General features: G+C 37.8%; 1 protein-coding gene across 2 annotated transcripts in view; it reads left to right on the top strand.

Moving 5' to 3' along the window:
- Nucleotides 1-17,396, top strand: part of LOC133615882 (ephrin type-A receptor 6-like) — a 252,293-nt gene that overhangs the window by 60,632 nt on the left and 174,265 nt on the right. For both annotated transcript variants that reach the window (XM_061974746.1, XM_061974747.1), the window contains exon 3: nucleotides 15,574-15,702. In XM_061974746.1, coding sequence (XP_061830730.1) covers nucleotides 15,574-15,702 — 129 coding nt within the window. The remainder of the gene's footprint in view (nucleotides 1-15,573; nucleotides 15,703-17,396) is intronic.

Raw genomic sequence — 17,396 nt, forward strand, 5'->3', positions numbered from 1 at the left:
ATGCCTACCTCTTTAGGACCACCCTTTCTAGATATATAAAGGTGTGTATTTACAACATTAATAATATATACATACTATGCAAATATAAAAAAGCTTGTTGTGAAAAATTTGTTGGAATTTCACAAGAAAAAGGTCACAATTTCAAAAGAAAAACTTAGAATTTTGTCAGTATTATAATAAAAGTCATCATTTTACTCAACGCAAGTCCAAATTTTACAAGAAAAACCTAACATTTGTGCAATATTATGATAAAAGTTGGAATTTTACTCAATAACAGTCAATATTTTTCAAGAAAAGTTTAAAATGTTGGCGATTTTACGAAAATAGTCGTAATTTTACTTTTAAGAAAACTTACACATTTTGGCAATATTATAACAATCTGAATTTTACTTGGCAAAATTATTACAAAAGTCACAATTTTACTCCAAAAATGTCACTATTTTACAAGACCAACAAAAAAAATAGCAATATTGTGATACAAGTCAAAATTTTATATGAAAAATTTAACCATTTTGCAGTAAAAAGCAATAATTTTACATAAAAAAGTAATAATTTTACAATAAAATATTGCAATATTACAGAAATTCTTCTTTAGCTGCTGTCTTGTTTTATCATATATTGCTGCCTTTGCACCCGTCAATGTTTTACTTTTGTACGCATATTAAATCAACAAAAACTCCTGACTTTGGAGCAATGTTCACAGACTCTAGTATTCGGCTCTCTATTAGATGCAATGGTTTTCCGTATTGGGACCATGATTTATGTCTTAACTTGTTCACACCTCCTCATATGGAAGGTACTTTTCCTTGTTGATGTCTCAAAAAGGGTAGAAATACAAGAACACGCACGCACGCACGCGCACACACACACACACACACACACACACACACACACACACACACACACACACAGAAGGTTTTCAGTATTTGAATGTTTGCTGGCACGGCCACGCTACCAGCCGAGCTCTACCACCCCAGACAGACAATACATGCAGTTTGCAAATTCAACCAAGCAAATTCCGTAACTGCTGGATTTGTTTTTCTTAATTGGCACAGATATTTCTAATCACTTGAAGTTTACATTTGGTTTTAAAGCGTGTGCTGCAAACACGGTGTGTGCGTGTATCAGTTAATAGGCTCCGTGATTAGTCTGTGCATATCTGATGCAGCTCATCTCTCAAACTGGATGCGGGGATTGTTTTGGTCTCTTCCTTATTGAACTATGTCACATCCCAAGGGTGCATATTAGAACATAGAGTAAGAAATCATCATTTTCAACTTTTTGTGGGCATAATGGAGCTGAAATGACTTCGTGCTGATCTCATGCAAAGCACGGCGTCAGATTTGATCAAAGGCTTTCTTTTATTCCTGAAAACAACAAGTGGTGCACTAATATATAGAAAACAGGTTTGTCAAACAATTAAAATATTTAATCACGATTATTCACATTTTGTTTGTAGTTAACTAATCATTAATTGCAATAATTGCAGATACATATACCGTATTTTCTGGACCATAGGGCGCACCGGATTAACAGGCGCACTGCCGATGAGCTGGTCTATTCAGGTCTATTTTCATACAAAAGGCGCACCGGATTATAAAGAGCTCCACCGCTCCCAGTCTGTGGAACGCTCTCCCTGACCACCCGAGGGCACCATAGACCGTGGATGCTTTTAAAAAAGGCTTAAAAAAACTTATTTTTAAAAAAAAAACGTTTTTTTTAAATATATGCATACTAGTTTTAGCTATTTGGCTGTTCTAGTTTTTATTTTTATTTTATTTTTTATTATCTTTTTATTTTTTAATTTTTTTAATACACTGTAACACTTTGAGGTTGTTTACTCAATGTAAAGTGCTTTTTATAAATAACATTTATTATTATTATTATTATTATAAAGGGGTCATATTAGGATTTTTTTCTACATTTAAAACACTTACTTGTGGTCTACACCAGTGGTCTCCAACCACAGGTCCGGGGACCGGTACCGGTCTGTGACGCATTTGCTACCGGGGCCTGAGAGAAAAATTAAATAATTTATAAAGGACTGCATTTTCTCCGACTTAACTTTGGCCAGTCCCACTCGACCAGGGGTGTCAAACTTGTTTTCATTAAGGGCCACACCTCAGTCATGGCTGACATTAGAGGGCCGCGTGTAACAGTAAATAATTAATGAATTTGCCTATGAATTAAAATATTTAAAAACATTTTTACGTAAAGAGTAAGAAATATATGTGGATTTTACCACTGTTTTTTACAGGAAAAAACTGGCAGCTTAGTTGCCAGACTTTTACTGTAAAATATATGGTGTGTGTTTTTTTAAAAATATATATTATTATTTTTACAACATATTATTGTAAATAGAAATACAGTACTGCTGTTTAGTTTTATTTTGGCAACTCAGCTGCCAGTTTATTACCATAATAAAATGTGGTACCATAAAATCATCAACCGTGGATTTTACAGTAAAAAAAAACAAAAAAGAACCTGACAGCTCAGTCAATAGAATGTTACTGTAAAAAAACAAACATTGGTCATTTTTTTCAACTTACAGTAATATGCTGTAAAAAACTCCCTAAATTTTACAGTAAAATTTATTGGTCATTTTTATAGTGTACAATTTGATGGATGACTTGCTTCCAAATCATAAGTTAAGCAGATATTTAAGTATTCATTTGGATTTTGACCAACAAAGTTAGAAAATATAATATTTCTTGCATAATTGGACACTATTTTTCTTTCCCTGTCAAACTAGAAAAAACCCCTAATACCTTTAGTAAGAAAATAACAAAGTAAAGAAAGAAAATATAAGATTGCGGAGGTCTTGCCCCTCAGGGTTCTCTGGACCACCAATGACAGACATGACAGTCGTGTTCATCTTTGCGAACAATGATTTATTTTGCAATAAGTTGTGCTTTTCAGCCATGTTCAACAACCTCCTCTCCTTCCCGACTGCTGCCTTTAACGGAGCGACAGGTGATCAGACAAACACTCACAGCTGTGTCATCTACGCACCTGTCACTAATCTCGAAGCCGATCCTGACACACCCCGCTTCGCTGCAGGTCTGCAGGCCACGCGCCTCCACAAAGATATTTTATCGATACATATTATTTCCAGGCTTTTTTCGGGCCATATAAAATGACGTGGAGGGCCAGATCTGGCCCGCGGGCCTTGAGTTTGACACCTGTGCACTAGACACACCAATGAGCTTGTTTATAGATGTACAATAAAACTCCTCATGGGAAGTTGCCATTTGTTATACTTGTTATAACTTTGTGACATGATACAATGCACATTAATAATAATAATAATAATAATAACTGGGATTTATATAGCGCTTTTCTAAGTACCCAAAGTTGCTTTACATGTAGAACCCATCAATCATTCACACCTGGTGGTGGTAAGCTACTTTCATAGCCATAGCTGCCCTGGGGTAGACTGACGAATTAATGAACATATCAGACAGAAAAGTGACGGATTGTAGCCAAAGGCTGATTTCCATCTGCATTTAATTGCAAAGAAACACTAATTCAGCGTTATAGTGAGTTGTATTTTTCATGCACTTATTCTTGCTGTATAAAGCCAGTCCCTGAAAATAATGCCTACATTGAAGCTGCCCGTGGTGATAAAAAGGTTTGAGTCCCATGTTCTACATAACATGTAACGGTGGTTCATTGTGGGCGGTCTTATTTACTTGGCTCACCTTCGACAGCGTCTTCTCCCCGTCATCTTTGTTGTAGCGGTGTAGCGTGCAAGGACGGGAGTGGAAAAAGTGTCAAAAGATGGAGCTAACTGTTTTAATGACATTCAAACTTTACTTCAATCAATAACGGAGCGGCATCTCCTCATCCGTGGCTCACTAGTACAACAACAACACCGGCAATGTGTCCTGTGAAAAAACGTCCCACCGGAACTCTCTAATAATTAAAGTTCCTTGGGTGAATAATGTAAACTCACTACACCGGTATGTTTTAGCGCTTTCATGGCGAGTTTACTGACAGATATAAGTAAGAACTTTACACTACTTTATATTAGAAATGGCAACAGCGGAGGATGAATGTCCCATAACAATAAGATAGAGAAAAAGAAGAAGCTTATCGACTACGGCGGACGCGCACAATTTTTCAGGACTTATGCAGATCCCAAATACAGATCAGCAGGTACCAGAGGGTAAGAAAAGTTGCTTTTGCATAATATCGTGAAACAAAACGCCAGAAAATATGTCTTTCCTTATACACACACCATAATAATATTCCTATGTTGAAGCACAGTACAATCCATCAAGCGGTGCGGCTTCATAGCTTACCAAAGTTGTACTAAAACATTTTGATAGATTTTGAGCGCCGTGTGTAATGTTCTATATTTTCAATGGAACATATTGTCATCATCTGTGGTCTAGATCATGTTTTGTTTGGTTATGTTCTGTTGGTTTTTGGACTCTGTTAGTTCCTGTTTGCGCTTCCTTGTTTGTTTTGTCACCATGACGACTCATTGGTTTCACCTGACTCATTTTGACACACGCACCTGTTTTAATCAAAGAGACTATTTAAGCCTTTGGTTGCCAGTTAGTCGGCCTGGCGACATTGTTAAAGTTAAAGTTAAAGTACCAATGATTGTCACACACACACGAGGTGTGGCGAAATTATTCTCTGCATTTGACCCATCACATCCTGGGAGGCGAGGGGAGCAGTGAGCAGCAGCGGTGGCCGTGCCCGGGAATCATTTTTGGTGATTTAACCCCCAATTGCCTTTGGTTGCCAGTTAGTCGGCCTGGCGACATTGATACTCTGTTTTTGCTCTGTGCTGACTTGTTTCATGATTTGTTCGTACTGCTCGTTCCATGCCTTGCCACGTAAGTTTTTGTTTATTCATGTCACAGTTAGCAAGTTTTTGTTTCATGTCCATAGTTTACGTTAAAGTATTAGTTTTGTTCCCTGCGTTAAGTTGTGCCTCCGCCTTGTGCGCCCTTTTGTTTTGTAGTACTTTTTGAAAGATTAAATCATGTTTTTACCCTGCAAGCCTTGTCCGGTCACGTCTGTTCGCATCCCGGGAAAACAATCCTCGCAGTATGCTGCGTAAAAATCCACGTCACGACAAATATAAAATGTTGGTGTTGTTCACTTGAGTCATATTGCAGTCTACACGTATCTCTTATGTATGACTGCCATCTACTGGTCACTCTTATCATTACACCATGTACCAAATAAAATTGCTTCGAGATCGGTAAGCACAACCACATTTATTCCGTACATTAGGCGCACCGGGTTATAAGGCGCACTGTCGAGTTTTGAGAAAATGAAATGATTGTAAGTGCACCTTATAGTCCGGAAAATACGGTACTTTAATTTTCAAGTTTTTAATACATTCAAAATAGCTCCGTCTTTGTTTTGTTTTTTTAAACATTATGCTTTTCTACACAAAACGGACACAAACACTCTTTTACAGACACACACACACTACATCTCACACAAAAAAATCATGATGTCTCACATGTGTAACCATTTCTGACACAGGCTCACTTAAAAAAAAAAAAATACAACAATGAATGACTACAAATGAGTTCACACACAAAAGAATAGTGGCACTGAAGGAAATTAGCGTCAACTCTAATCGAAAATGTATTAGTATTAAATTAGAAATATTTCATGGGGCCTGACTAATCGTCAGAAATGATGCTGGCATGTGGCAAGCACTGCACAATCACTTGTCAAATTATATCAGCCTCGTTCCGGTGTCACCCGGTGATGAAACAAAACAAATGTCACACATGAAACACACGCTGATATCATACGATGTCATTTAAAAAAAAAAAAGTGGCTTTTTAGCGCTGAGCCGCTCACAATCTGACTGCTCTCATCACATGCTTTGTGAACTAAAACAGACAGATGAGACCCTCCAGCCGAAGTGAGAAGGGTGATTTTTTTTCTCTTTTTTTTTTTCTCAACAGTTTAGACAAGAAGCTGATGTTTTTCAGCCCCTGCAGCGCTATACGTTACGTAACGCTTCCGCGACATTGTTTTGGAGCGCCACGTGTCAAATACCGCCATTCAAATTACATTTAAGTCACTGCTCACAGCTTTGAAGCGAGCCGTATCGAAGGAGTGAGGCTGCAGGGCTTTAATCCCAACCGCACATGCATCACAATGAAGACCTGCTGGTTTTAAACGTGCAAATCCAACACAAATACGGTTGTTAAAGGGGAACATTATCACAATTTCAGAAGGGTTAAAACCATTAAAAATCAGTTCCCAGTGGCTTATTTTATTTTTCGAAGTTTTTTTCAAAATTTTACCCATCACGCAATATCCCGAAAAAAAGCTTCAAAGTGCCTGATTTTAACCATCGTTATATACACCCGTCCATTTTCCTGTGACGTCACAAACAAACATGGCGGAAAGAACAGCAAGCTATAGCGACATTAGCTCGGATTCAGACTCGGATTTCAGCGGCTTAAGCGATTCAACAGATTACGCATGTATTGAAACGGATGGTTGTAGTGTGGAGGCAGGTAGCGAAAACGAAATTGAAGGAGAAACTGAAGCTATTGAGCCATATCGGTTTGAACCGTATGCAAGCGAAACCGACGAAAACGACACGACAGCCAGCGACACGGGAGAAAGTGAGGACGAATTTGGCGATCGCCTTCTAACCAACGATTGGTATGTGTTTGTTTGGCATTAAAGGAAACTAACAACTATGAACTAGGTTTACAGCATATGAAATACATTTGGCAACAACATGCACTTTGAGAGTGCAGACAGCCCAATTTTCATCAATTAATATATTCTGTAGACATACCCTCATCCGCTCTCTTTTCCTGAAAGCTGATCTGTCCAGTTTTGGAGTTGATGTCAGCAGGCCAGGGAAGCTAGGGTCGATATTCTTCTCTTGATCATCTTCGGTGGCATAAGGGACGGTGTGAGCCAAGACATCCAGGGGGTTTAGCTCGCTCGTCTGCGGGAACAAACTGCCGCCATTGCTCGCCGTGCTACCGAGGTCCTTTGTCCCTGAATTGCTCACACACTCCGGCAGATTCAATGGGGGTCTGGCGGCAGATTTCTTTGACTTTATCGTTGGAAATGCATCTGCTTTGAGTGTCGCAGGATATCCACACATTCTTGCCATCTCTGTCGTAGCATAGCTTTCGTCGGTAAAGTGTGCGGAACAAAAGTCAAATTTCTTGCCACTTTCGAATCTTTGGGCCACTGGTGCAACTTGAATCCGTCCCTGTTCGTGTTGTTACACCCTCCGACAACACACCGACGAGGCATGATGTCTCCAAGGTACGGAAAACAGTCGAAAAAACGGAAAATAACAGAGCTGATTTGACTCGGTGTTTGAGAAAATGGCGGATTGCTTCCCGATGTGACGTCACGAGAGCGAATAATAGAAAGGCGTTTAATTCGCCAAAATTCACCCATTTAGAGTTCGGAAATCGGTTAAAAAAATATATGGTCTTTTTTCTGCAACATCAAGGTATATATTGACGCTTACATAGGTCTGGTGATAATGTTCCCCTTTAATATGCTGAAAATGAAACTGTTGTACTCACAATGTACAACACCCAAAACCAGTGAAGTTGTCACGTTGTGTAAATCGTAAATAAAATCAGAATACAATGATTTGAAAATCCTTTTCAACTTATATTCAATTGAATAGACTGCAAAGACAAGATACTTAATGTTCGAACTGAGAAACTTTATTTATTTTTTTTGCAAATATTCATTGACTTAGAATTTAATGGCAGCAACACGTTGCAAAAAAGTTGGCACAGGGGCATTTTTACCACTGTGTTACATGGCCTTTCCTTTTAACAACACTCAGTAAACGTTTGGGAACTGAGGAGACTCTTTTACTATGAAGCCACACTGTTGTAACACGTGGCTTGGCATTGTCTTGCTGAAATAAGCAGGGGCGTCCATGACAACGTTGCTTGGATGGCAACATATGTTGCCCCAAAACCTGTATGTACCTTTCAGCATTAATGATGCCTTCACAGATGTGTAAGTTACCCATGCCTTGGGCACTAATACACCCCCATTCCATTACAGATGCTGGCTTTGGAACTTTGCGCCTATAACAGTCCGGATGGTTCTTTTCCTCTTTGTTTTCCGGAGGACACGACGTCCACAGTTTCCAAAAACAATTTGAAATGTGGACTCGTCAGACCACAGAACACTTTTCCACTTTGCATCAGTCCATCTTTGATGAGCTCGGGCCCAGCGAACCGGGCGGCGTTTCTGGGTGTTGTTGATAAATGGCTTTCGCTTTGCATAGTAGAGTTTTAACTTGCACTTACAGATGTAGCGACCAACTGTAGTTACTGACAGTGGTTTTTTGAAGTGTTCCTGAGCCCATGTGGTGATATCCTTTACACACTGATGTCACTTTTCGATGCAGTACCGCCTGAGGGATCCAAGGTCCGTAATATAATCGCTTATGTGCAGTGATTTCTCCACATTCTCTGAACCGTTTGATGATATTACGGACCGTAGATGGTGAAATCCCTAAATTCCTTGCAATAGCTCGTTGAGAAATGTTGTTCTTAAAAAGTTGGAGAATTTGCTCACGCATTTGTTGACAAAGTGGTGACCCTCGCCCCATCTTTGTTTGTGAATGACTGAGCATTTCATGGAAGCTGCTTTTATACCCAATCATGGCACCCACCTGTTCCCAATTTGCCTGTTCACCTATGGGATGTTCCAAATAAGTGTTTGATGAGCATTCCTCAACTTTCTTAGTCTTTTTTGCCACTCGTGCCAGCTTTTTTGAAACACGTTGCGGGCATCAAATTCCAAATGAGTTAATATTTGCAAAAAATAACAAAGTTTCTCAGTTCAAACGTTAAATATTGTGTCTTTGCAGTCTATTCAATTGAATATAAGTTGATTTGAAAATCATTGTATTTTGTTTTTATTTACGATTTACACAACGTGCCAACTTCACTGGTTTTGGGGTTTGTAATTTATTAAGCTTGAAACTGTTTTGCCGCCACTGTTTTGTGTGTATATTTAGTACATTTGAAATATATTTATATATATATATGTATATATATATATATATATATATATATATATATATATATATATATATATATATATATATATTTATATATATATGTATATATATATATATATATATATATATACTGTATATGTAAGTATGTATATGTATATACAGTATGTCTATATATATATTTGTATGTATATATATATACATATATGTATATATATATATATATATATTTGTATTTATATATATACATATATGTATATATATATATATATATATATATATATATATATATATATATATATATATATATATATATATATACAGACAATAAATTGCATGTTGCAAGATATATATATATATATATATATATATATATATATATATATATATATATATGTATGTGTGGGAAAAAAATCACAAGACTACTTCATCTCTACAGGCCTGTTTCATGAGGGGTTCCCTCAATCATCAGGAGATCTCCTGATGATTGAGGGAACCCCTCATGAAACAGGCCTGTAGAGATGAAGTAGTCTTGTGATTTTTTTCCCACACATACATATATTGCGCTCTACTACGGTATCGAGCACTATTTTTTGGATAACCTTATTAAGACTTATATATATATATATATATATATATATATATATAAATATCTTGCAACATGCACTTTCTTGTCTGTATATATATATATATATATATATATATACTTTAACTCTAATTTACTTATGGTAAGCAACATATTACCGTCGCAGTTTCTTTCATAGTTTATGAAAGTTGCATAATGTTTTTTTCCTTCTTTATTATGCATTTTCAGCAAGTGCGACTTATACTCCGAAAAATACGGTACTATTATTTATTATTGTATTAGTTAGTGTTTATTTATTTTAGCTCTGTGTAATTTAATTTAAACATATTTTTCATCAGTTGTTATGAGTCCCTTCTTTTGCAGTGTATTTGTTTTAGTATTTATTCTTTTAAATCAACCTGACCTAAGCCTTGATAATATTTGTGATTAACACATGGTTTCATATCATTTGAAAAGGTTGTAAACTATAAGTAGGAGAGTTATAATTATTGAATACGATTAAAATCAAGAGTAAGATGACTCATTTAGTGTTAATATTTAAGTGGGCCTCGGGGCCCTCTGTAGTTGAAATGTTGGGCCCTGAGATCAAAAAGGTTGAGATTCCCTGATGTAGACAACAAGGAAGTGTGTTAAATGTGGATTAGAATCATAATATGACTGATGATGTGTTATTACTCCAAAAAGCACATCAATTATGGACATCAAAGCGACCATTTGTTCCACGCTCACCTTTTCAAGGGCCAATCTTTTTTTGACACCTCCCAACGCATACATTGTTTATCATATGAGACTGCAGATTTAGGATCAGGCGGGAGCGTGGTTAGCATGTAAATTAAGCCCATTAAAGCATACATCTTTTACAGGGAGCACATTTTAGTCGGTCCAGCCTCTTTACAAGTCAGATGCCCCTCTGGACGCATCAGGAAGAGTGTGCGTGATGAATTTGGATTATTTCTGCATGGGATTTTAATGCTCAGAACCGCCACAGTCTTGTTTTGAACATATTTTTAATACTTTCTGCATTAATCAGACACTTTAAATTGGTATGTGTTACAACTTATAGCTGGGGTGTTCAAACTTTTTGACTTGGGGGCCGCATTGGGCTAAAAAAAATTGGTCGTAAAGTAACATATATATATATATATATATATATATACCGTATTTTTCGGAGTATAAGTCGCACCTGCCGAAAATGCATAATAAAGAAGGAAAAAAACATTTATAAGTCGCACTGGAGCCCGGCCAAACTATGAAAAAAACTGTGACTTATAGTCCGAAAAATACGGTATATATATATATATATATATATATATATATATATATATATATATATATATATATATATATATATATATATATATATATATATATATATATATGTGTGTGTGTGTGTAATTATGTATATATATGTATGTGTGTATATACGTTTGTATATATATATATATGTATGTGTGTATATATATGTGTATATATGTATACATATGTATATATGCATGTGTATATGTATATCTGTATATATATATATATATATATATATATATATATATATATATATATATATATGTATGTGTGTATATATATGTATATATGTATACATATGTATATATGTATGTGTATATGTATATCTGTATATATGTATGCATATATGTGTATATACTATATGTATGTATATTTTTATATATGTATGTATATATATACATATACAGTCGTGGTCAAAAGTTACACTTAAAGAACATAATGTCATGGCTGTCTTGAGTTTCCAATAATTTCTACAACTCTTATTTTGATAGAGTGATTGGAGCACATACTTGTTTGTCACAAAAATATTCATGAAGTTTGGTTCTTTTATGAATTTATTATGGGTCTACTGAAAATGTGAGCAAATCTGCTGGGTCCAAAGTATACATACAGCAATGTTAATATTTGATTTCATGTCCCTTGGCAAGTTTCACTGCAATAAGGCACTTTTGGTATGCCTACATATTGTATTAATATATAATGGCTGTGTAATGATAATTAATATAATTAGATATTAAGAGTATGTGAAAGTTCGACTTCTACCTTGTTTACTTCTTTGACAACCTCCTTAAAGTTTTGAAATCAGAAATATCAACCAGCTAAAATGCATCAAACATGGATAAGTGTAGAGAGTGTTTTGCATTTTCCCATCATGCTTTGTAATGGATTTAAATGGGTGTAATTTAGAATTTTTTATGGTGCATGGAAGTTTTTTTATAATGTCCCCAATGTTCAGTGAGCAGGATTTTCTATTTTTTGCACCATGACTAGGGAAGGTTGTTTGCATTGAGTCATATTAGTAAATTATGCGCAAACACCCGTTCAGAGTATAATTAAAGGTCATTGACTTGTATTACCCATGTTGTCCTTTAGATGGCGATACAACATGACATGACGTTTGGCCCGCGGGTCGTAGTTTGGACAACTCTGACATATAGGGACAGTCTGCTATTACGCTTACAAGAGTTGAGCTTACATTTATTGTCTTGTGTGGAAATTATTTTAGCAAGATTATATTTATATGTTTATGTTCACCTCTTAAACAACCTCGGGGAACAATTCCAGTCTGCCTTTAGTAAAATTTATAGATGACTACGCGTGGGGCTGCAAACTGTGGACTATTAACAATTTTCAGCCTCCTCGGTTTGGGCGTAGCCTTCGACATAATCTCTCCCAGAGTATTTTCATTGACAGACTAAACTCCATTGGAATCTTAAATTAGACTGGCGCTCTCTAGCCGCATTTATTGTATTCAAGTCAAACCATAAGAGTGTCGAGACCTTATGTCGATGATACAGTTCAGGCGGTGCAAACGAATGAGATGTGGATGATGCAACCTCTTGAAAATATTAGTGGAGCTGACTCAGAATGTCTCAAACTTCATTTTTTTATTGATGATTTTGCACTGCATAAGAAAGATGCATGTGTTGAACATTTCATGCGTTAGCACAGATGCTATTGACTCCATTCACTGTGCGTCTTTTGAAGAAAACACTGATGCTTACCGTGTTGCATCATGCTGGACCTTCCCTAAAGTGCTCCCACGAAGCATAACATCAACTCATCAATCAAGATACTTTTGTTTGCTTTGTTTGTGTAACGAAGGCCAGCCAGTGCAGCTGTGCCAGTGTGTATGTTAGTAAACTTCACTCTCTGGTACCTTAAGAGCTTGCTCTAGACATTGAGTTGACAGTTAGGGCTCTTAGCTTGACCAGGCAGGTTACATCGGTGCCGTGACTCGGATTACAGTGAGGTTTAGAGAGGTGAGTGTAACAGACCAGCCAGACTTGGGCTCTTTGTACTTTGTGTGTACAAAGTAAACGGAACGGAAGCAGTGGCTGGACCTGGCGGGTTGCAGTGCTGCCGTGACCTGGATGAGAGTGAGGTGTAGGGGGGTGAGTGTCACTGAGGTCTGCAAGTGCGGCTCTGCCAGTGTGTATTTTAGTAACCCTCACTCCCTGACACCTTAAGAGTTTGGATTGTACACTGAGCTGAAAGCTCTGACTCAAAGATTGAGCTTGACTCTTAGTTAGATGACCCAGGTACAAATATCGGGCGGCAAGGGACGGACCAGGCAGGTAACACTGCTGCCGTGACCCGGATAAGAGTAAGGTTTAAAGGGATGACATTAACAGCGGTCAGCCAGGGTGTACGTTAGTCAACCTCTTTTCCTGATACTTTAAGAGCTTGTGCTAGACACTGAGTTGACAGCTTGGGCTCTAAGCTTGACTAGTGGCTTGACCAGGCAGGTTACATTGGTGCCGTGACCCGGATGAGAGTAAGGTTTAGTAACCCTCACTCCCTGGCGCCTTAAAGGGGAACATTATCACAATTTCAGAACGGTTAAAACCATTAAAAATCAGTTCCCAGTGGCTTATTTTATTTTTCGAAGTTTTTTTCAAAATTTAACTCATCACGCAATATCCATAAAAAAAGCTTCAAAGTGCCTGATTTGAACCATCGTTATATACACCCGTCCATTTTCCTGTGACGTCACACAGTGATGCCGATACAAACAAACATGGCGCATAGAACAGCAAGGTATAGCGACATAAGCTCGGATTCAGACTCGGATTTCATTGGCTTAAGCGATTCAACAGATTACGCATGTATTGAAACGGATGGTTGTAGTGTGGAGGCAGGTAGCGAAAACGAAATTGAAGAAGCAACTGAAGCTATTGAGCCATATCGGTTTGAACCGTATGCAAGCGAAACCGACGAAAACGACACGACAGCCAGCGACACGGGAGAAAGCGAGGACAAATTCGGCGATCGCCTTCTAACCAACGATTGGTATGTGTTTGTTTGGCATTAAAGGAAACTAACAACTATGAACTAGGTTTACAGCATATGAAATACATTTGGCAACAACATGCACTTTGAGAGTGCAGACAGCCCAGTTTTCATCAATTAATTAAGAGTTCGGAAATCGGTTAAAAAAATATATGGTCTTTTTTCAGCAAAATCAAGGTATATATTGACGCTTACATAGGTCTGGTGATAATGTTCCCCTTTAAGAGTTTGGGTTGTACACTGAGCTGAAAGCTCTGACTCTTAGATCGAGCTTGACTCTTAGTTAGATGACCCAGGTTCAAATATCGGGCAGCAGGGGCCGGACCAGGCAGGTAACACTGGTGCCGTGACCCGGATGAGAGTAAGGTTTAAAGGGATGACATTAACAGCGGTCAGCCAGGGTGTACGTTAGTCAACCTCACTTCCTGATACCTTAAGAGCTTGTGCTAGACACTGAGTTGACAGCTTGGGGTCTTAGCTTGACAAGTGGCTTGACCAGGCAGGTTACATTGGTGCCGTGACCCGGATGAGAGTAAGATTTAAAAGGATGACAGTAACAACGGTCACCCGGTGTGTACGTTAGTCAACCTCAGCCATTACAACCTCAAGAGCTTGCACTAGACCAGGGGTCGGCAACCTTTACCAGTCAAAGAGCCATTTTGACCAGTTTCACAAATTAAAGAAAACAATGGGAGCCACAAATATCTTTTGAAATTTAAAATGAAATAACACTGAATGCAAAGATTTTTTTTTGCTATGTGCTATGTGTAAACCAAGGGTCTCAGACACGCGGCCCACACCTTAATATGAAAATTGAATGTTAGTGTGGCCCGCGAGTTTTATATGAACGGCGCATGACAGCGTCATACTTGTCAACCTTCCCGATTTTTCCGGCAGACTACGAATTTCAGGGCAACTATTCTCTCGAACGTGCCGTGATGGTACAGCATTAAGCGCCCACTACAACCAGCGTGCCGGCCCAGCCACACGTTGTATGGGGCTTCTGCTTGCTCACGTAAGTGACAGCAAGGCATACTTGGTCAACAATACCACACAGGTTACACTGACGGTGGCGGTATAAAGAACTTTAACACTCTTACTAATAATGCGCCACACTGTGAACCCACACCAAACAAGAATGACAAACACATTTCGGGAGAACATCTGCACCGTAACACAACATAAACACAACAGAACAAATACCCAGAATCCCATGCAGCCCTAACTCTTCTGGGCTACATTATACACCCCCGCTACCAAACCTCGCCCACCTCAACCGACGCACAGGTGGAGGGGGGGGGGGCAGGGTTGGCAAGTATGCAGCTGAGCCACATCAGAGTGATCAAAGAGCCGCATGCGGCTCCGGAGCCGCGGGTTGCCGACCCCTGCCTTAGACACTGAGTTGACAGCCTACAGCTCTCAACTCTCGACCCAGATTCAACGGAAGCAGGGGCCAAGTCGGAGCAAAAACTATATTTTTTTTAACAAAAAAGCTATTTTACACCAAACATGGTATAAAACCTTTATTTAACCAGATAAGAAACACGGTATGATTACTTTTGTGTGATACATTTGTATTTGGCTCATATTTATCTTTGAAACACCCAGCAAAATGGTCGACCCATTGCTTATACACAAAACCTTGCATCTTCTTATTTTACAGTGGGATGCTATCACAGAGATGGATGAACAGAACAGACCAATCCACACCTTCCAAGTTTGCCACGTAATGGAGCTGAACCAAAACAACTGGCTTCAATCTGGATGGATCCAGCGGCAGGCAGCACAGAGGGTCTGGACTGCTTTACACCTCACTGTTTCTTTACCAGAAAAATATGATTCAAATGTGTTGTCTGTGAAAATAATCAAAGCAGCAAGGTGGTCTGGGTGTGTCAGTGTGTCACATTTCCATTTCATACATACATTCATACATGCGCTGTAATTTCGTCGCTCAGAAATTCATGAATTCTGTAGGGGGATGTTGAAAATAAACTCTTTGTAGGCAAGTCAGCCTTCCAAGAAATGTATCACAAAACAGATTACGCAAGCCTATGCCAACATGTACAGGGTCATCAATAAACATAATGTTAAATCATTCAAGTTACAGGAAGTCCCCCCCCTAATGGAAGTAGCCTACCTTGTATGAACCTGTGCTGTATTACAGACCAAAACAAACCTAAGACTTTCAACACACAGTTATACAGTATATATATATATATATATATATATATATATGTATATATATATATATATATATATATATATATATATATATATATATATATATATATATATATATATATATATATATATATATATATATGTACAGTCGCGATCAAACACTTGTAAAGAAGATAATGTCATGGCTGTCTTGAGTTTCCAATAATTTCTACAACTCTTATTTTTTTGTGATAGAGTGATTGGAGCACATACTTGTTGGTCACAAAAAACCTTAATGAAGTTTGGTTGTTTTACGAATTTATTATGGGTCTACTGCATACTTGCCAACCCTCCCGGATTTTCCGGGAGACTCCCGAAATTCAGCGCCTCTCCCGAAAACCTCCCGGGACACATTTTCTCCCGAAAATCTCCCGAAATTCAGGCGGACCTGGAGGCAATGTTGTTGTAATATATTGAGTTGGAGGCAATAACCAGGCGAGGGGATGAAGTACGTCTCTTTACTGTAGACTTCAGAACAGACTCACACACTTGACGTCAGGTGCGCATCACCAAGTAAATCGTTGGCCAACCAAAAAGTAACCACAGTACGCTATAGCCAACATTCACCAGGAGATGTCAACAGACAAACATAGATCACTCTATTACATTCCAGTCTCTCCATGTTTTCTCGCCATGGTAACATGTGATCCACATGCATTGTGCGCTGTCTCTGTCCCTCTTGATATATATATATATATATTTATATATATATATATATATATATATATATATATATATATATATATATATATATATATATATATATATATATATATATATATATACTTCACTTTCAGTGAATTCTAGCTATATATATATATATATATATATATATATATATTTATTTTATCATATATATATATATTTATTTTACTATATATATACAGTATATATATATATATATATATATATATATATATATGAAATACTTGACTTGGTGAATTCTAGCTGTAAATATACTCCTCCCCTCTTAGCCACGCCCCCAACCACGCCCCCGCCCCACCCCGACCACGCACCCCACCCCCCACCTCCCGAAATCGGAGGTCTCAAGGTTGGCAAGTATGGTCTACTGAAAATGTGACCAAATCTGCTGGGTCAAAAGTATACATACAGCAATGTTGATAGTTGGTTGACCACAGAACTTTTCTCCAGAAGGTCTTATCTTTGTCCATGTGATGTCAGATGAAACAAAAATTGAGCTGGTTGGCCATAATATGTTTGGAGGAAAAAAGGTGAGGCCTTTAATCCCAGGAACACCAAACCTAC

Source organism: Nerophis lumbriciformis, linkage group LG15 (assembly GCF_033978685.3).
Source record: "Nerophis lumbriciformis linkage group LG15, RoL_Nlum_v2.1, whole genome shotgun sequence".
Classification (NCBI taxonomy): Eukaryota; Metazoa; Chordata; class Actinopteri; order Syngnathiformes; family Syngnathidae; genus Nerophis; species Nerophis lumbriciformis.